At 45.5% G+C, this 18,766-nt stretch overlaps 1 protein-coding gene across 2 annotated transcripts in view; it reads left to right on the top strand.

Annotated features, from left to right (window-relative positions):
* HECTD4 (HECT domain E3 ubiquitin protein ligase 4) overlaps nt 1–18,766 on the top strand; it is a 113,622-nt gene that overhangs the window by 83,166 nt on the left and 11,690 nt on the right. For both annotated transcript variants that reach the window (XM_083750036.1, XM_083750035.1), the window contains exons 50-66: nt 1,015–1,252; nt 2,285–2,421; nt 3,561–3,687; nt 4,097–4,234; nt 4,853–4,989; nt 5,100–5,260; nt 6,415–6,596; nt 6,797–7,002; nt 7,941–8,071; nt 8,403–8,608; nt 9,357–9,536; nt 10,337–11,640; nt 13,519–13,726; nt 14,397–14,620; nt 14,845–14,996; nt 16,677–16,783; nt 18,125–18,248. In XM_083750036.1, the coding sequence (XP_083606162.1) occupies nt 1,015–1,252; nt 2,285–2,421; nt 3,561–3,687; nt 4,097–4,234; nt 4,853–4,989; nt 5,100–5,260; nt 6,415–6,596; nt 6,797–7,002; nt 7,941–8,071; nt 8,403–8,608; nt 9,357–9,536; nt 10,337–11,640; nt 13,519–13,726; nt 14,397–14,620; nt 14,845–14,996; nt 16,677–16,783; nt 18,125–18,248 (3,962 nt within the window). The remainder of the gene's footprint in view (nt 1–1,014; nt 1,253–2,284; nt 2,422–3,560; nt 3,688–4,096; nt 4,235–4,852; nt 4,990–5,099; nt 5,261–6,414; nt 6,597–6,796; nt 7,003–7,940; nt 8,072–8,402; nt 8,609–9,356; nt 9,537–10,336; nt 11,641–13,518; nt 13,727–14,396; nt 14,621–14,844; nt 14,997–16,676; nt 16,784–18,124; nt 18,249–18,766) is intronic.

The following is an 18,766-nucleotide window of genomic DNA, read 5'->3' as shown; positions in this document are numbered from 1 at the left end:
TAGAGTTCACCAGAACCTGGCCCCAGATCCTGTTCTTAAATCCAAGCCTTTGAACATGTGGAGCAAAAATTATAGTAAAAACCCCTGTTCTTGTGCAGAGTACCTCTCTCTGTTTCTCTGTTATGCAGTCATAACCAGCCCACACACATCTAAGGGAAGAAATGAAATGCTTTTATACATCTTGTTGTATTTTAGGTTGTTTTTGATGTTCACTTTTGAAAGTTGTTTTTAGTTCTGTTTTGAAAAATAACAATAATTATTAATAATAATAATAATTAGTATTAATAATAATAATAATACAATAACAACAGCAATAATGAAAAATAATCCAATTCCCCATACTCTCTGACAATTACTCATGTTTGCTGGGGTTAATGGGAGCTGGAGTCAGATAACTTCTGAATAGCACCACATTGGCTACCCCTATCCTGGCACTGATGTGTTCTGTAGAGAAAAAATCTTTTTGTGGTTATAGAGAGATCTATAAATAAGTTTCCATAAGGCTTGGCGTTGGATTCCCAGCAACAGATTCAGGAGCTTGCCCCTTTTAACCTGGCTGTTCAGATCTTCCTTTCTTAGACGGACTACTGCTTTAGTAGCTTGCTTTAATGCCCTCTCTTGCCTTCATCTGGATCTCTTCTTGTTACTTTATATGCATTATTAAAATTATTTAATTGTATCCTGATTTAGGCGTCCAGCAGAATTGAGAAGCTGGCTGAAAATAACCCAAATAATTAGATATAGAGTTCAATATTCAATATTATTAATAGCACAGTGGAGTATCTTTTCATGTTTCCTTTTTCTAATACTAATTTCCTTTTTGGACAACAACTGAATTATTAGTAATACCATTTTTAAAAAATGCTTCTTGGGTTATTGTGCAACAGAAACCGTAGTTCTCAGAAGTATTTAGAAAGCCAAACACAACCCTCTGTTGCCAGAGTACAGCAAAGAGCGTAAGACTGAAAGAGGTCACAAGTTGACCCCTTCTGCTTTGCTTCCGTCCCCTTGCAGAACACCAAAGTCCGAGCCAATTTTGGGTCTCGACAGTTTGCCTACGCAGAAGGCCAAGCTCACCGAAACGCCGCCGACCTCTGCATCGACCTCGCAGAAGAAATAAGTGCCAACTTTGAAGCATTGCCTTTTGCCATGGCTTCCGATAGCGATAACGATGCAGGCACCAGCACCGCCTCCGACCCAGGGACTCATGGGCCGCCTTGCCGGATTGCCGCTGTGGCCACAGCTCAGCAACGTAAGGAGAGCAGTTCCCCTCTAGTAGCAAAACAGACTAGACGTGCCAGTGGAGGGTGACTGGAGCTCTGACAGCAACTGACATTTAAGTGCATGCAATTCTATAGTACAGTGGTACCTTGGGTTACATACGCTTCAGGTTACAGACTCTGCTAACCCAGAAATAGTACCTCAGGTTAAGAACTTTGCTTCAGGATGAGAACAGAAATCGTGCGGCGGTGGCAGCAGGAGGCCCCATTAGCTAAAGTGGTACCTCAGGTTAAGAACAGTTTCAGGTTAAGAACGGACTTCCGGATTGAATTAAGTACTTAACCTGAGGTACCACTGTATTATTATTACTATTACTTCTTGAATACCTTCTTGAATTTGGAAAGGAATCAAAAACTTTTTCTTGTTAGTCAAAATGTCAATCGAAATGAGATTTTCCCCTTAGCCAGTAGGGAGAAGCTGTAGTTCAGTGACAGAGCACACACTATGCATGCAGAATGTCTCAGATTTCTGGTAAAATAGGGCTGCCATAGGTCTGGATTTTCCTGGATTTCAAAGGCAGTAATGACGTCTGGGGTGAAATTTCCAAAATGTGGTGCTTTGCCATCGAAAAGTCACATTTTGGGAGGTGTTTTATTAAAAAAAAGCTCAACAACTTTTGGGGTGTTTTTACTTTTTGAAATATGGTAACCCTAGGTAAGAAAAGAGACTAGTTGGATCAGACCAAAGGCCTATTTTGTCCATATTTTGCCTTAGCAAGACTGGGAAGTCTTTTCCTTCCCCAAGACCCTGGAGAGATGCTGTCAGCCAGAGTCAGCAACACTGGGGCAGATAGGCCAATTAGCCTGATTCCACTTAAGGGAGTTGCACATGTTTGTATCCATTTGCAGCTTCCCATTGTTGCGACAAAAGCACTATCAGGAAGCTTTCCTCCAAACTAAGGGTCATGTTGCATTCATCAAATTTGTTGGTTGGCACAACTCTCTCTCTCTCTCTCTCTCTCTCTCTCTCTCTCCCCTGCCCCCGACTTCTTGCTTGATTACAGAATATGACAGTGACACTTCTTGCCATTATAAGATGGAACTTAGCTATGAAAACTTCATCACATCGGGCCCTGAGCCTCACCCTCCTCCCATTGCAGATGATGAAAGCGATGACGAAGACGATGATGACATCCCAAGGGTAAGCAGAATGAGGCACCTCCATGCTGGGGTTCTTACATGCTCAGTTGCTTTTTGTTTCAGACTTTCAACATTAACAATAACAAATTTCAACTCTTCAAATGCTTGCTTCTGGGTGTTCTGGCATCTGATGTAGAAAGTCACAGAGCTTCTACACTGCCTCTTTTGTAGACCTCTCAAGCTGGTTGTCCGTATCCATGCAACCTGTACTGGATCTCATATGCGTATTTCCTTGACAGCATCACATGGTTCCATGCTAAGCAGGTTCCAGATTCCACCCGAATGATGGATTGAAAATAACACGAACTCCCCCCAAAAAAACTTTTTATTGATAATAATCAGCTAAATAGTTTGAGGATCTATAAAACTTTGTAACATGCAGAAAACAGCTGTCTCAGAGAAACCAAAGACTGGAACTGAGGGAAGTCGGGGGAGTGGGGGTGGGTGGGTTTTGTGTGGGAGGGTGGGGTGGGGGGAGGGAGGAAAAATGGGGGGAAAACAAGGATGATATGTTTTTAGATAATATGTCTTGTTTTAATTTTGAATAAAAAAACTTTAAAAAAGAAAGAAAGAAAATAACACGAACAAACGTAGAAGCTTAGGAAGGAAGAGTGTGTCAGGACAGTCTCCCCCTGGTACTTTGTCTGTCTGCCCACCAGTTCCCACATTTACAGATTATCATCAGTGTAGCTGCCAGCTGTCTCACTAAGTGGATTCCCTCAGCTCCTCATCTTCAATTAGCATCGCCTTTCTTTCTTCGCTTGCCTTCTTATAGATGCTTCCTGCACTCACCCCATAACAGAATTCTGTTTTTTCTTCAAATCTATAGACCCCTGCCCTTTTCTAAATGCCATGATCCACACAAGGAGGGATCAGATCAAAACTTGGATATACTGTAGATACTCTTGTTTTTCAACACTGCAGTTTGCATAATGTTCATTTTATTGGATTTTTATGTGTGTGCATTGAGGTGGGAGGGAGGCATACCTCTGGGTTAATTAAGACGTTTTGCATTTAGAAGCTCTCAGTCTTCTTTAGACCTCTTGAGAGCTGCTGCTTGTCGGGATAAATATTCTGTGGCTGGATGGGCTGATGTCCCTCCCTTGATCTGACACGGACATGCTTGGCTTCCCTTGGCAGGAGGATCACTATGCCTTGCTAGTGAAAGCCTGGGAGACCAAAGTATTCCCTACAATTAGAAGGCGCTTCCGCAATGAAGCAGAGAGGAAGTCTGGCTTGGATCAAATTAAAGGAGCTTTGCAGCTGGGTAAGTGCACCAGAAGCATTTCTCATCTGAATTTAGCACCAATTTCCAGGCCCCTTTGTTAATACCCACACTGGCAAACCTTTGCTCTTGTGCTTATTCCTCTGCTTCGATACAAAGCTGTTGTTGTTTAGTCGTTTAGTCATGTCCGACTCTTCGTGACCCCCTGGACCAGAGCACGCCAGGCACTCCTGTCTTCCACTGCCTCCCGCAGTTTGGTCAAATTCCTGCTGGTAGCTTCAGTACAGAGCTAGATACTCATAAAAGGTTTTCCACGTTTGCTAGAGATTCTGGCCTGTAGTGACCTGCTCATTCAGCCATTGCCTGAGAGCTCTCGCTCCCAGTGATCCAAACTGCTAGCCTTCAAGCTGTTCCATAGGCTTGCATAATTGAAGGATGGTCTTTGTTTCAGGAATGGTTGATATAGCCCGGCAAACAGTGGAATTCCTCTATGAGGAAAACGGGGGCATCCCTCGAGACCTGTACCTTCCCACAATCGAGGATATCAAAGACGAAGCCAATAAGTTCACCATTGATAAAGTTCGGAAAGGTACGTTTTGGGAGGGGGTCAGTCTTTGACCTCGCTTCTCCTTGGGTTAGATTAAGGGTGGGTTCAGGGCCTCGCCTTGGATGGCTCCAAACAGAATGAGTGAGCCACCTCCGCTGAGAAGCAGGCAAAGGTCTTCTTGGGATGGGTGTGCTGCAGTTACTCATTCACCCACCCGCATCAGCACAACCACCGTTTTGAGGCTGCAGCCATGAAATGTTGGGCGTGGATGTGTGAACACCCACACTCTGTTCCTATAGGCTAATGAAGCAGAAGGAATTTAGCTGCCATCATAGTTGGAGCTAAGTCAGAGGCCCTGCTTCTCATCACCGTGATCCCGTGCTGCTTTCTTGTAGGCCTTGATGCCTTACAAACACAATATGGCAAGAAGACATGGCAGCCAGAGCTGACTTGCTTTACGATAACCGCAAACAACAGGCCACAGATTGGGGGATGTACAAGTCCTTATCTACTCCTCACGCATTTCTAGCTTGGGATGGTCTATATAGGCTGGACATGGGAGCAGCTGCTAGCTTTAGCAAGGGGACCTTCTTCTTGAGAAGGCCTAGCTTCAACTTACCAAAGATCACAAAGTTAAGACCACCTTTCTCTTGGTTCCAGGTCTCACCGTCGTCACCCGCTGCCCAGATAGTAACAACGTGGCCACCAATGCCGTAGGAACAGCCCTGCCTAAGTTTGCTATCCGTGGGATGTTGAAGACATTTGGGCTCCACGGAGTTGTTCTGGACGTTGATTCGGCAAGTGGAAGCTATGTTTAAGCTTGGGTGGGGTGGCTCTGGCGTTTTGGCTACTGTAGCCCATCACAAAGGCGCAGAGTTGTCAGGTGAAAAACATTTTGTCATTTCAGGTGAATGAGCTTGTCCAGGTAGAGACTTATCTCAGGAGCGAAGGTGTCTTGGTCAGATACTGGTACCCTATTGATATGCTTGAACGACCACCTGCTGGCTATAGGAGGACTGCAACAAATGGCCTGGTCTCTCTGGACAATACAAACATTCAGATTCACAGGTAAATTAAGATTAAAGCATTGGGGAGGGAGCGTGCGCCTGAGACCGTTATCCTTGCAGCTACATCCAGGGTCTCTCTGCTGCGGTCCAAGAGGTGTAGCTTTGTGTAATAAAATATTTTCTGACATCTAAAAGGAAACCTGACAGTGTTTATGAAGGGTCTTCTCCACCAAAGTTCAACTAACGTTCTGATAATGGTTATTTTCAATTTTTATAGAATCTATGTGATTCTTTTTTAATTTCGCCACTTAACAGTTGTCAATTTCTGTTCATTCTTTTATTAATTCAGGGTTAATTGGTAGTTTTACTCACAAGTCTTCCTGTAACCTGTCCTATTCAGCTGGAGAGGTTTGCCCTTCACTGCCACAGATAGTAAAGGAACAACTACTGTATTTTTCGCTCTATAAGACGCACCAGACCACAAGACGCACCTAGTTTTTGGCGGAGGAAAACAAGAAAAAAAAAAATCTGAATCTCAGAAGCCAGAACAGCAAGAGGGATCTCTGCGCAGTAAAAGCAGCAATCCCTCTTGCTGTTCTGGCTTCTGGGATAGCTGCACAGCCTGCATTCGCTCCATAAGACGCACACACATTTCCCCTTACTCTTTAGGAGGGAAAAGGTGAGTCTTATAGAGCAAAAAATACGGTATTTCACAGGAATGAATGCTGTACTTCGTCCCTAGATGCTGCTGTAGAGCTGTTTGTTGTCTCTTGGTGCATGCCAAAGCAAGCTGTGTTGCAGTGCCATCTAGTGAAAGAATATAAGCAGTACCACACATATTTGGAATAGAGTTGAAGGGAAGGGGGAAAGTACACACATTTTTCAATCCTAAGGGATTGCTAATGCCCTAATACAGCTGATCAGACACTGAGAGGGGCAGCAACAGCTGGTGACCACTAGACCTGATGGGACAGCTGGGTGTCAGGGGCCCAATGAACCCCATGGGGGTGGCCAAGTACTGTTCTCCCCCATTCTTCCCTTGCAAAGCTACTATAGGAACTTAAGCACTGCAATTTTACAAATAGGACCCAACTAAACTGAAAAAAACATCTTACTTTGGTTCAGAAGGTTCAGTGACAAAATACTGTGTGTATACAGAGGTGTTTTTTTTAAAGACCCTTGAAATATGTGTTTTCTTTATCTCTCTTTTTACAGAGAACTTTTACGATGTGAAGCTGCACTCGCTAGGCTGTACTGCCGCATGGCTCTTCTAAATATTTTTGCCCCTAAATCTCCTCACATGTTTACTCACCTGTTTCACATCCCTGCCATTCGGGACATCACTCTAGAACACCTCCAGCTGCTATCCAATCAGCTTCTGGCACCACCTCTTCCTGGTAAAATGGGACTTTTAAAAGCAAATAATACAGTAGTTTTAACCATATCCATAAATGAGATAGTGTGCACATTTGTTTATTTGTTTAATCAATTCAGTCTTTGTAGCTGTTGAGATCAGTTTGTTCTTTTAATATGATGAAGAGAAGATGGATATCCAAAGATGAGTGAGTTGAGCCATGTCTCCCTTTTCACTTGACAGATGGAACAATCAGCTCCAGCTCTATCCTCCTGGCCCAGTCCCTCCAGCACTGCATACATTCCCAGAACTGCTCAGCCACAGACCTCTTCTACCAAGGCAGTTCCCAAACAGTCCAGGAGTGGCTCACAGTTGCTATTGCTCGGACTCTCCATCAGGGAGAGGAGAGTCTGCTCGATCTGACAAAACAGATCTGTTCCTTCTTGCAGGTAAGTTCCCACCCCGCCATATCACATTTTTATTTACAGTCATACCTTGGATCTCGAACGCCTTGGCTCCCAAACAAATAGACTCCCGAACAATAGAAACCTGAAAGTGAGTGTTTTGGTTTCCGAACGATTTTTGGAAGCTGAACGTCCAGTGTGGCTTCTGCAGCTTTTGATTGGCTGCAGGAGCTTCCTGCAGCCAATCAGAAGCCGCGCTTTGGTTTCTGAATGTTTTGGAAGTCGAACGGACTTCCGGAACAGATTTTGATCGACTTCCAAGGTACGTCTGAATTATAGTTTCATAAAAAGCACTCTCAAATCTATTCAGGCTTTTCTTTCTTTGATTAACATGCCCATTTGCCACCTTGAAATAAATTATATGTTGTATTTATAGTAGATCAGAGGAGGCTCTGAAGTAGGTCAGAACACAAACGACTGCTAGCTATGCTCTCCCTCCAGTGCTGGAGGCATTGTGCCTCTGAATACCAGCTGCTGGACATCACAAATGAGGAGAGCAGTACTGTTTGGCCACTGTGAGAACAAGGTGCTGAACTAGAAGGGCTTTCTTAGACTCCTTCCTTGTCCATAGGAGATAAGAGCTGCTGGAGAGAAAAACACCTTCATCCAGCCCCTGTTCAAAAGAAAGCCAGCCCCTTCCCTTTGAGAAAAGGTCGGGTGATGCTGGAGTCCTGGCAGGATTGTGCTTTCTGCCTCTTGCTTGTTCCCCTTGTTGGTGAACTATAAGGAAGGGACTGCCTTTTCAGCTCCTTTGTAGTTTAAGAAGGTGGCACCTTCTGACTCCATACGTTTTTGAGATGTAGGGGCTCTCCAGATCAAGCTAGCTAGCCTAGCTCAGCACCAATTTAATTTAGAAATGGTAGAATGGATGGCTGTGTCTCCAACCTCTGGTATATAACTGTTTTTAAAACTCTGCTTTTCAGAATGCTCCCGAACAGTTCCCATCTGAAGAGTTTCCCATTTCTGAATCCAAAGTCAACATGGATGTGAACTTCCCTGGTGCAGCCTTTATAGTTGTGTCCTGTAAGGAAAGTCAGTCTGGATTCCGCAAAGAGTAAGTCTTTGCAAGCAAAGAGAATGAGGGTGGAGGGAAACCGGCTTTAAAAATCTACCTGCCCACCAAAGAATTCCAAAATACTGATTTTCCCTCCCGCAAGCCACACCATGGTTACAGAAAGGGAGAAGCGTATGTCATGATAATGATAGTTAACTTGTACAATGTCACTAGCGATACAGTCCTGTTGCCTTACAGAGCAGCGCAGGTGACATGATAAATCCCTGCCCCCAAGGAGCTTTCAAAGCAATTGAAAATGAGACTACTGGGTCTGTTTTTTTAAAAGCTTCTTGTGCTGCACCCTTAGCAAACCTTCCTTTTTGTTTTGTAGCTCCTCGCTTTATAAGGCTCCCTGGGCTCGGATTCTTGTTTATGGCCTTGGTCACAAAGTGAAGAGGAGTGGCCAGCTGAACCTCATTGAGGCTGTGTGCTACCCTCGAGATGCTTCTCCAACCAACACAGGCTTGACACCACCCCCCACAACCAATCAGTATCCTTCCGTCATCATATCCACAGACAAGGTCCACATCAAACTTGGTAAGATTTAAAATGCACACACACAAACGTCTTTGGAATAGGGATTGATAACTGCAGCAGTAGATCATAACTGCATGTCATGAATAGAGGCTGGAGCACTATTGTTCAGGATCTGAGATACTAGCTTGAGAGATCTTAATTTAGGTAAAAGTAAAGGTAAAGGGACCCCTGACCTTTAGGTCCAGTCGTGACCGACTCTGGGGTTGCGGCGCTCATCTCGCTTTATTGGCCGAGGGAGCCGGCGTTTGTCTGCAGACAGCCTCCGGGTCTGGTGCCCTCAGGACTAAGCTGCTTCTGGCGAACCAGAGCAGCACACGGAAACGCCGTTTACCTTCCCGCTGGAGCGGTACCTATTTATCTACTTGCGCTTTGACGTGCTTTCGAACTGCTAGGTTGGCAGGAGCTGGGAGCTCACCCCGTCGCAGGGATTCGAACCGCCAACCTTCTGATCGACAAGTCCTAGGCTCTGTGGTTTAACCCACAGCGCCACCCGCGTCCCTTGATGAGAATAGATCTTAATTTACCCAAGAGCTATTCTCATCATGTTAGAATTGATTTTTAAAACCCCACTCTTTAAACCTTGCCTTTGAGAATTCTGGAGGTACACATTGCTTGAGGATTTTTCCTTGGGGAAGCTAAAGGGGTGGGGGCTGATTTTTCTTTCCCCCAAGTCTCCTTTTTAATAATGCATATTATTGCTGAAAGGGAACTTCAGCGGCTACTCTTATTTCTGTGGGTCTCATTCAAGGAGTGTCACCGCCTCCTGGAGCTGTGCTCATCCTGCACTCCCTTCCCCTGGAATTTCCCCTGGCGATGGCATTTGCAGAGCAGCTGCTGACCTGGAAACTCGAGAATGGCGACGGAAAATCTGAAGAGGAGCTGGACACAATCCCTGCCTCAGTTCTCTTGCAAGTGGTGGAAATCCTTGGTGAGAATGGAGCTCCTTGTTGTATACAAACAACCATGGGTGGGGAAATATAAGAATGTTTTGGAAACTACAGTGACAAAACGACCCCAATGCCATGAGCTTAAAAAAACATTAAGACAGCCCTTCCAATGTGCTACCCTGTGGCCACCTCCCTGCTGGGATGCCCAGAGTTAAAAGCCCCAGCTGGGTGCAACAGAGATCTGATATGTACATTGCTGGTGGATTTCTTTCCTTCCTTCCTTCCTTCCTTCCTCTCTCTCTCTCTCTCTCTCTCTCTCTTTCTCTTCCCCCATCCCCTTGCCCTCTTTTTGGTAATGGTAATGATGAATGGCAAATAAGGAGAATAAGGAGAATTAGCAGCTTGTAGGATTTAGGCCACCCAGAAACCTACACTATGCAACAGATGTCCATGGCTCTGGGGAGGCACAACACCAGCTATGTCCTCTAACATGGCATCTTTTGAGCTCTGGGGAGGCCTAGAGTCTCTGCTCCTGCTTTTCCTTGGTAACAATAAGACTTTTGGTTTTTCTACAAATGCAGGTTGGAGGCGAGCACTCTTGACATGGCTAGCCAAGGATGGGGTGCTGTCTTCACAGCTTCCGCATAAGCTGGAGCAAAAGAGCATATTCCATTTTAGGCTGCTAATCTCTAAACTTACTTATAAATAGGAGTACATTCTGCTGTAAATGCCGTAACCCCCATTGAGTTTTCTTTTTTTACAATCAAGCCGTGTATAAATTTTATGAAATAAGTAAATAAATAAAAAAACCTGACTCCCCATTCTGTTTGCACATTTCTAGGGAATTTCCTGTGGACAATCAACATGGCAGCCTGTGTGAAAGAACTGCTCTTTCATCTCCTAGCCGAATTGCTTCGCAAAATTCATGGGCTAGAGCAGAAGAAGAACCCAGCAGGGTTGTCCTCCTCCATTGCGCTTCAGCTCAACCCTTGCCTGGCCATGCTGATGGCTCTCCAGTCAGAACTGCACAGGTTGTACGATGAAGAAACCCAAAACTGGGCATCTGGAAATGCTTGTGGTGGATCTGGGGTTGGAGGAGCTGACCAGGGGAGATTTTCCACTTATTTTCATGCTCTGATGGAGGTCTGCCTGGCCGTAGCAGAAGTAACCTTGCCGATCAACATGAGCATCACAGCCAATGTGATGTCCTCAACCAGTGGCCCAAATCTAAGCGATTCTTCCTCCTCCTCTTCATCGTCTCCTGGGCAGACCCCGCAGAGCCCAAGCCTCCTGTCAAAGAGGAAAAAGGTTAAAATGAAGCGAGAGAAGACAACGTCTTCAGGGAAGCGGACGTCATCCCGAGCTGCCGAAACGGACACCGCTCTGTTGAGCATCGGTGGGAGCAAGCCAGAGGACATGTTGTGGTTCCATCGGGCACTCACCTTGCTGATAATCCTCAGGCATCTAACAAAAAAGGATCCCCAGGGGCTGGGTGTGACCAATGATGCCGTGGCCGATGCTTGCCAGGCCTTGGTTGGGACAACTGCTCACAGCCGCTTGCTGGTGATTTCGGGGATCCCCACCCACTTGGAGGAAGGCACTGTGCGGAGCGCCATCCGCAAGGCCTGCAATGCCCATGGCGGTGTCTTCAAAGATGAGATCTACATTCCAGTCCAGGAGGAGGAGCCTAAGAAAACCAAGGACAAAGCGGAGGGAGGGGAATGTAAGACCGAGATGGACAAGCCTGTGGTCTCCAGCAGCGTGGACAGCTTGGACATCAGCAGCTCCAGCAGCGTCACGCCTGCCATGAGCATCAGTGCCTCTGCTTCCACCAGCCAAGCCTCTCTTTGTAGCTCCCAGGGGATCTCGCGGACCATTAGCGATATCTCCGTAGACCAGTTTCAAGCTGGCCTGGAGATGGTCATTCCACCTGGGTTGCTGGAGCCACATGTGGTTTCCAGCCAGGAGAGTTTAGACCTTTCACTCTGCAGCACTGGGAGTCTGGGCAGCCTGGGGAGTCTCGGGGAGCAGCTCGACAATGTGGAAACAGCATCGGTGTCGGATGTCGGGTCTATGTACACTGTTACATCTCTGGACAGCCAGCCGGTCCCCTCGAGGCCCATCAAGGGCTTTGCAGTTGTGGAGGTAATTGTTTTCCACAGAAAAAGGTGTAGCGGTGGGGGAGCCAACCCTTTAGGGAAGCCTTACTAGCTCTGGGGACCTGCCCTGTTCCTCTTTATCAGCTTCCACCACCCTCTTATGAGTCACCTAGGGCAAGGATTCCCACTTTTTTAAAGGTGGTCTCCATGAGAGTGAGGAAACAGCCAGCTGAATTCCATTGGTGTTATCACCAGGTTTTCCTGTGTGGTGCCAGTGTGGTGTAGTGGTTAAGAGCGGTGGACTCGTAATCTGGTGAACCAGGTTAGCTTCCCCGCTCCTCCACATGCAGCTGCTGGGTGACCTTGGGCTAGTCACACTTCTTTGAAGTCTCTCAGCCCCACACACCTCACAGAGTTTTTGTTGTGGGGGAGGAAGGGAAAGGAGAATGTTAGCCGCTTTGAGACTCCTTCGGGTAGTGATAAAGCGGGATATCAAATCCAAACTCCTCCTCTTCTTCTTCTGTCGCTGCAAGATAGATCTTGGCAAGAAGGATGTGTCTCCTCTGCTGATACATGATGGGGGGCCTGGGTAATCTTAACATGACAGACAAGGGATAGCATAATTGCACCACAGCAGTTTGATCTGGATAGGACAAGCTGACACTATTGGCACAGATTGTACAATTAGTTTTAACTTTGGTACCTCTTAGTGTGGAGTGCAAGTTACCTCTTAGTGTGGAGAGCTGACAAGTATCTGCTTGAGGCAGCTTGAATTAAAAGATTGTTGGTAAATCTGTTTGTTTCCTATGACGAACCTGCTTCCTGCGCTCTGCATTTGGAAAGATTGTTCCATGCAGCAGGGAGGAAAGGAGACATACATCCATTTCTCTTGAATCACAACAAGCTGCATAGCATTTGGAGGCTTGGCATGTATGTCAGCAAAGAGACTCTATGATTCCGTAAAGATTAATTTGTTGTACTATGGAAAAGCTGAGGATGGAAGAGCCTGCAGTTCATGAGTGTATCTGTTGAACTAAGCTTCTGCCTTACGAAAGCAGCTCAGGCTATGAATTAGCCTATAAGGTGCCACAGAACTCTTTGCTGTGTTTTCATACAGCCACCTAACATGATGTGAGGATGGGCCATGGCCAGACTTTGGTTCATCTCAGTGGATCCTAGCCTGGCTAAAAAGTAATAATGGCAGCTCCCCTGGCTTGTAAGAAGAGGTATACAGTGGTACCTCGGGTTACATACGCTTCAGGTTTCATACACTTCAGGTTACAGACTCTGCTAACCCAGAAATAGTACTTTGGGTTAAGAACTTTGCTTCAGGATGAGAACAGAAATCGTGCTCCGGTGGTGCAGTGGCAGCAGGAGGCCCCATTAGCTAAAGTGGTGCTTCAGGTTAAGAACAGTTTCAGGTTAAGAAAGGACCTCCGGAACAAATTAAGTACGTAACCAGAGGTACCACTGTATTTCAATGCAAAAGATATTGGTACCCAGCCATCTTAAAATGGACTGTGGTGATGCAGCAGTTTAATTTCATTTGCATACTATTCTTATTCTTATTTATTATTAACAAATTTCTTACCAGCACTTCACCATAAAGTCAAAGTCAGATTACAGCACTGTAAAAATACAACATTAAATTAGATTAAAACAGTTTGCAGTTGGGTGAGACCTAAAATGTATAATAGGTTCTTCATCTTGTTTTGGTGTTTTTGTTTTGTTTTGTTTGCAGAATTTGGGATTTGGAGGAGGCAGAACAGATTGATTATGTCAGAAGTGAGTGGGAAAGGGTAGGGGAGAATGTAAAGCAGGTCAAGAATTCAGAGTCATAAGATCAAAAGAAGCATTAGCCATTGATTGAAAAGAACTCATTTACCTTCATAATTTACCTGGATTGTGTGTTTGTTGAAAATAGATACGATCCCGGGCCAAGATAGAAAAGATCCGAGCCAGCTTATTTAACAGCAGCGATTTGATTGGCTTGTCGAGTCTGGATGGAGAGGATGAGCTCATGGAAATGTCGACGGAGGAGATTTTAACTGTCTCAACTGTGAATCAGAGTTTGTTTGATACACAAGGGAGTCCTGCACTGGAAGACTATTTCAATGACAAGACCATCAAAGGTGTGTGTTCAGTTATGTTTTGAAAGCACTTTGCACTCATGCTATGTGTCTTATGCATGTTTGACAAACAGACCTTCATTTCATTTCACTGGGGTTTGTGCAAGAGGTTTTGCTGCCATTGTGAGGTGAGCCCCATTCATGGCACTGCTGGAGTTCAGTTATCCAGACCGTTAAGCTGCAGCCCGATGTTAGACTACAAGTCCTCTCTTCCCTAACCTTTGCCTACGCTGGCCAAGACTGATGGGAATTGTAGTCCAATGCCACAGCCTTTCACAAGAGATACAAGAAGCACACGTTTTCTGGCAGCGATTAACGAATTGAACACCCATAGTCTTCAGGCCTAGTTCTAAAAAGATGGGTTTAAGTGTTGGATAAACAAGAAGAAAGCTGTTTTGTACTGGCTTTTGTTTTATTTTGTTAAGAACAATATTTATTACAGCACGTTACAAACTTGTGTATCAGCAAATAAACATGAACCATAATGCGATACAAAAGCTAATTGTTCATTCTGTTGACAAAATTACAGTAGACAGCCTGGCCTCTGCACAGAAATGTGAAAAACCGACACAAGAGTAACTTGAGTCCTTAATGTCTTTCCACAAGTTTCCATGTGTTTGGTCTTGTACTGGCTTTGTCCCATGGCCGTTCTTAATATTTTGACTTCCCTCAGGTGACAAACTTGTGCCAGGGGCCCGCGAAGTCCTCACGGAAATATTTAAAAGCTGCCTCCATTCTGAGCAAATGCTGAGCTTGACACCTGCAAAACCGACCAAAGTGGCAGAGATTTACCTCAGCAAAGAGCAGATTAACGCCCAGACACCAGGAAACCTGCTGCACACCTTCTTCACCAATGTCCGCCCCCCAAAGAAAGTTCTTGAGGATCAGCTCACCCAGGTTGGCATTAAATGTTGCATTGCTCTGCTCTGTGCTTTAGTGGCAGCCATGCCAAAAAGAGAAGCTCTGCGACTGGGGGAAATATTTCTTTTGTGTTTCCTTGTGTGAACCCTTTTCCTCCTGATCTCAGGAGCCCACTTGTGGGGGCTTCTTTTTGGCAAATGTATTCAGCCTTGCCTTATAAGTTGCAGCCACTCACCGTTCTTTCTTTCTGTGCTTTGAAGATCCTGAGAAAATACGGGGCTCCCAAGCCAAAGTTTGACAAGAGCAAGTATAACAAGGCTGGCAAAGAGCAGCACCCGGTGAAAGTTGTGAGCACCAAGCGGCCCGTCACAAAACCCCCCGCCAAGGAGAAGGCAGTGCTCAACAGTGTCAGGTGAGATCCTTTAACCACTCTGGCTCCGCTCCCAACGCTTTTCACACGGCTGCCCTTTGAAGCGCCTCTTGGTTTGGCACTTCAGTCCCCAACTGGAAATGCAGGAAGTGGCTTAAGGGGAAGCGGGCACGGGGGGACGGACTAACAGTCATGCATGGTGTGAAAGCCATCCACTGAGTCAAAGCCTCTTTCTGGATTTGGTCCGGCACTCCTTGCAGTGGGCATCGGGTTCATCTCTTTTTGTAAACTGCTTTGTTTTATTAAAGATTTTCTTGATTTACAGAGGTATGTGTACAGTGGTGCCTCGCAAGACGAAATTAATCCGTTCCGTAAGGCACTTTGTATAGCGGTTTTTTCGTCTTGCGAAGCAAGCCCATTGACAGCTTAGCGGATTAGCGCTATTAGCGGTTTAGTGGCTTTTAGCGATCAGCTGTTAAGCGGCTTATCAGCGAATCAGCTGATAAGCGGCTTAGCGGCTTAGGAAAAGGGGGGAAAACCCGCAGGTACTCGCAAGACATTTTCGTCTTGCGAAGCAAGCCCAAAGGAAATTCGTTTTGTGAAGCGCCTCCAAAACGGAAAACCCTTTCGTCTAGCGGGTTTTCCGTCTTGCGAGGCGTTCGTCTTCCGGGGCACCACTGTAATGTCTCTCGTATTTATTCCATGTAACATTTTTACAAATCAGTTTCATTTGTTGAGACAGTAGGAAGGAAAGGGGTGGAGGGGGGAAGGGGGGTGGGGTCGGGTGGCAACGTTTCTATTTTGCTTAATGTATGTAGGGTTTGGTGTCAGCGTTGCTTGTGCAGGTTCTCTGCTGTTCACTTGTGTTCCTTTGGTGGTGAGAGAGGTTGGGGTTGGCCTAGGGGGTGGTTGTTTGTTCGTGATTGGCTGTGGTGATCTTTGTTTTCGTGTGTGAGTGGGGTGGGTGGGTGTTTTGGATCAGGTTAGCTATATTAATTTGTATGCTGTTGGTGGATTATTGTCATTGTCTTGTTGTGCTGTGTATGTGATAAAGGGGAGCCCTACCGGGGTAAAGGCGTCTTCTTCTGTTTGTCCCTGTGTCAGTTTCAGTTTATTGGTTAATTTTTCTAGTAGGATTTTTGTAAACTGCTTTGAGGGCTTTTGTTTACAATTTGGTGAATGCTGAAGGTTCACGTCTTTATCCTGGCCTTTGACCCCTGAGGTGTGTGTTTTCAGTACCCACCCTATCCCTGTGATGGTTTTCACTGTTTTTAATCCTGAATTTTAAATTGTCATAACCCTTCCTGGGACCTGCTAGAGTCCGGCGAGTAATAAGTTTGATTATGATGATACAGTGGCACCTCGGTTTTCGAATGGAATCCCTTCCGAAACGTTTGAAAACCGAGGTGCGGCTTCCCATTGGTTGCAAGAGCTTCTTGCACTCAGCGGAAGCTGCATCACACGTTCGGGTTCCGAAAAACGTTCAAAAACGGAAGCATTTACTTCAGGTTTTTGGCATTCGGGAACCAAAACGTACGACAACAGAGGTGTTCGGGAACCGAGGTACCACTGTACTTTAACAACAACAATAATAATTCATCATTCTGGGTATTTTCTGGGACTTAAAAAATGCTTTGAATTATCTCTGTCTTCTATATACAACTGCTTTGCACAAGTACAGTGCAAACATACTATCTGACATGAAGGTTTTCCTCACATTAGCAGGACAGCTTTGAGTGAGAAGAAGCCGACTGTGAAGCCCAAATCCCCAGAGAAAAGCAAGCCTGAGGAAAAGGACACTGACAAGTCTCCCACAAAGAAACAGGAGGGTAGCTGCCCATTTTCTCTTTTAGGCCTCTGCAGAAACACTCTGCCCAGTTGCTTCTCTAGGCGAGATAAGTGAAAAATACTTTCCAGGCAACACATTTGCAGCATCTAAAGTGCCCCTTTGTGCAAAAGATGGAAATGTCAGCCAGCACTGGCTTACATTCTGGGTGCTATAAGCTCATCTGGGTTCATACATGTTCACTCAGAAGAGAGTTCCTCCAGCACCACTGTATATTTGCAACAAGTGGGTGTACTTAGGACGCATGTAACGTCCCAGTCTTTATCTCGGATGGCTTTACAACAACAAAATAGCCATTCCCCATTTTCCAGGGTGAGAGCAAATGGTTTGCTCAAGGTCAAGCCAAGGGACTGGTGGCTGAGTCATGAGTTGGTTCTGTTTGCTGGCCCTGTCATAGAGAGGCCAGAATGCTCCACTGCTGAGCACCTTAGGAGCAGGGTTTTAAGCAGGTTGTGCCTGGGCTTATTTCACAACCCATAAACGTTTGTTTGTTTTTTATTTACATGTTTATAAATACATTATCACAAAACGGTAATGATTGCAAATTATCAGAAAAGGAGGAGTAAAATGTACGCAGGAATCAAATGTTAGTTTGATCATAGGCAAGGTCCCTTTAACCCAGTGGTTTTCAATCTGTGGGTCCCCAGATGTTGTTGGACTACAACGCCCATCATCCCTGAGCTCTGGCCTTGCTAGCTAGGGGTGGTGGGAGTTGTAGTTCAACAACATCTGGGGACCCACAGGTTGAGAAAGGCTGCCAGTATAAACCTTCCCTTTGGACGTCTTTTTAGGAGTTTGTTTTTTAAATACAAAAATAGCTAAGAGAGGCTGTTGTTGTGGTGTGACCTGGGTCCAAGAATCTTGAAAAGTCACACCTTCTATTGTCTACTGCACAGGGTTGCCTCAACGCCCTAAGATGGTCAGAAAAGTTATTGCTTTGAGTATTCTCACCACCAGTTTGAGTGGCCCCCTCTGTATAGAACTGTCTAATAAGACATGTCACTTGCAGTTGCCTGGAGAGCCTTTGCAGCATAGCATGTTCTGTTATCTTTATTTTCAACATCTGGACTAGATTTATTCCTTCAGCTTTGGTGTGGCCCTTATGCTTTACTGCCTTGAAATTATTTCATTGCATATTTTAAAAATCTCACATGAATGCCATTTGAGAGCTTTTGTTACAAGCTAGAATAGAAGGAGAGGTGTTTTAACTTGAATAACTAGATACTGAGTGGGGGAAATGACATGTTAGAGCAGTGGGGAGTCTGCATCTCTCCCCCCCCCCCCACTCACTGAATACTTTCTTTCCCTTTCACGCCCATTTCAGTTCCTGAAGAGAAGTACCTGACACTAGATGGATTTCACAGATTTGTCATTGACCGGGCAAAACAGGACATCCGTAGCGTGTGGCGAGCCATTTTGTCATGTGGTTATGACCTTCATTTTGAAAGGTAAAGAATTGGCTTTCTTCTCCACACTCCCCCTGTGGCGATCACACAGGGTCCCTGGACGTTTCACCGTCTATTGATCCCTGTGCCACCACTTTATTTCTCGCTGCCACCACCCAGGCTCTACCTGGGACAATACTGAGTCCAGTTAGGGTTAAATTGAGATATAAACTTCTGTTTATTTATTGCAGTTTAACAAGCGTATGGTTTCATAAATGGTATCGGTCAATTACATTCATGGGGTACCTATCCAGACCTATAACTTCCGCTACCTGCTCTCACTCACTAAACCACCTCTCAAATATTTACTTGTCTTCCTAGCCCCTAACTGTTCCTGACTCAGCTTATTTTGCTACATGCGCTGCTCTGGTTCTCCAGAAGCGGCTTAGTCATGCTGGCCACATGACCCAGAAGCTGTACGCCGGCTCCCTCGTCCAATAAAGCAAAATGAGTGCCACAACCCCAGAGTCGGCCACGACTGGACCTAATGGTCAGGGGTCCCTTTACCTTTAACTCAACCT

This window comes from Podarcis gaigeae (genome assembly GCF_964106915.1).
Source record: "Podarcis gaigeae genome assembly, chromosome: 8".
Classification (NCBI taxonomy): domain Eukaryota; kingdom Metazoa; phylum Chordata; class Lepidosauria; order Squamata; family Lacertidae; genus Podarcis; species Podarcis gaigeae.
The sequence above is the reverse complement of the archived record's forward strand: the minus strand, read 5'-3'. Positions and strand labels throughout refer to the sequence as shown.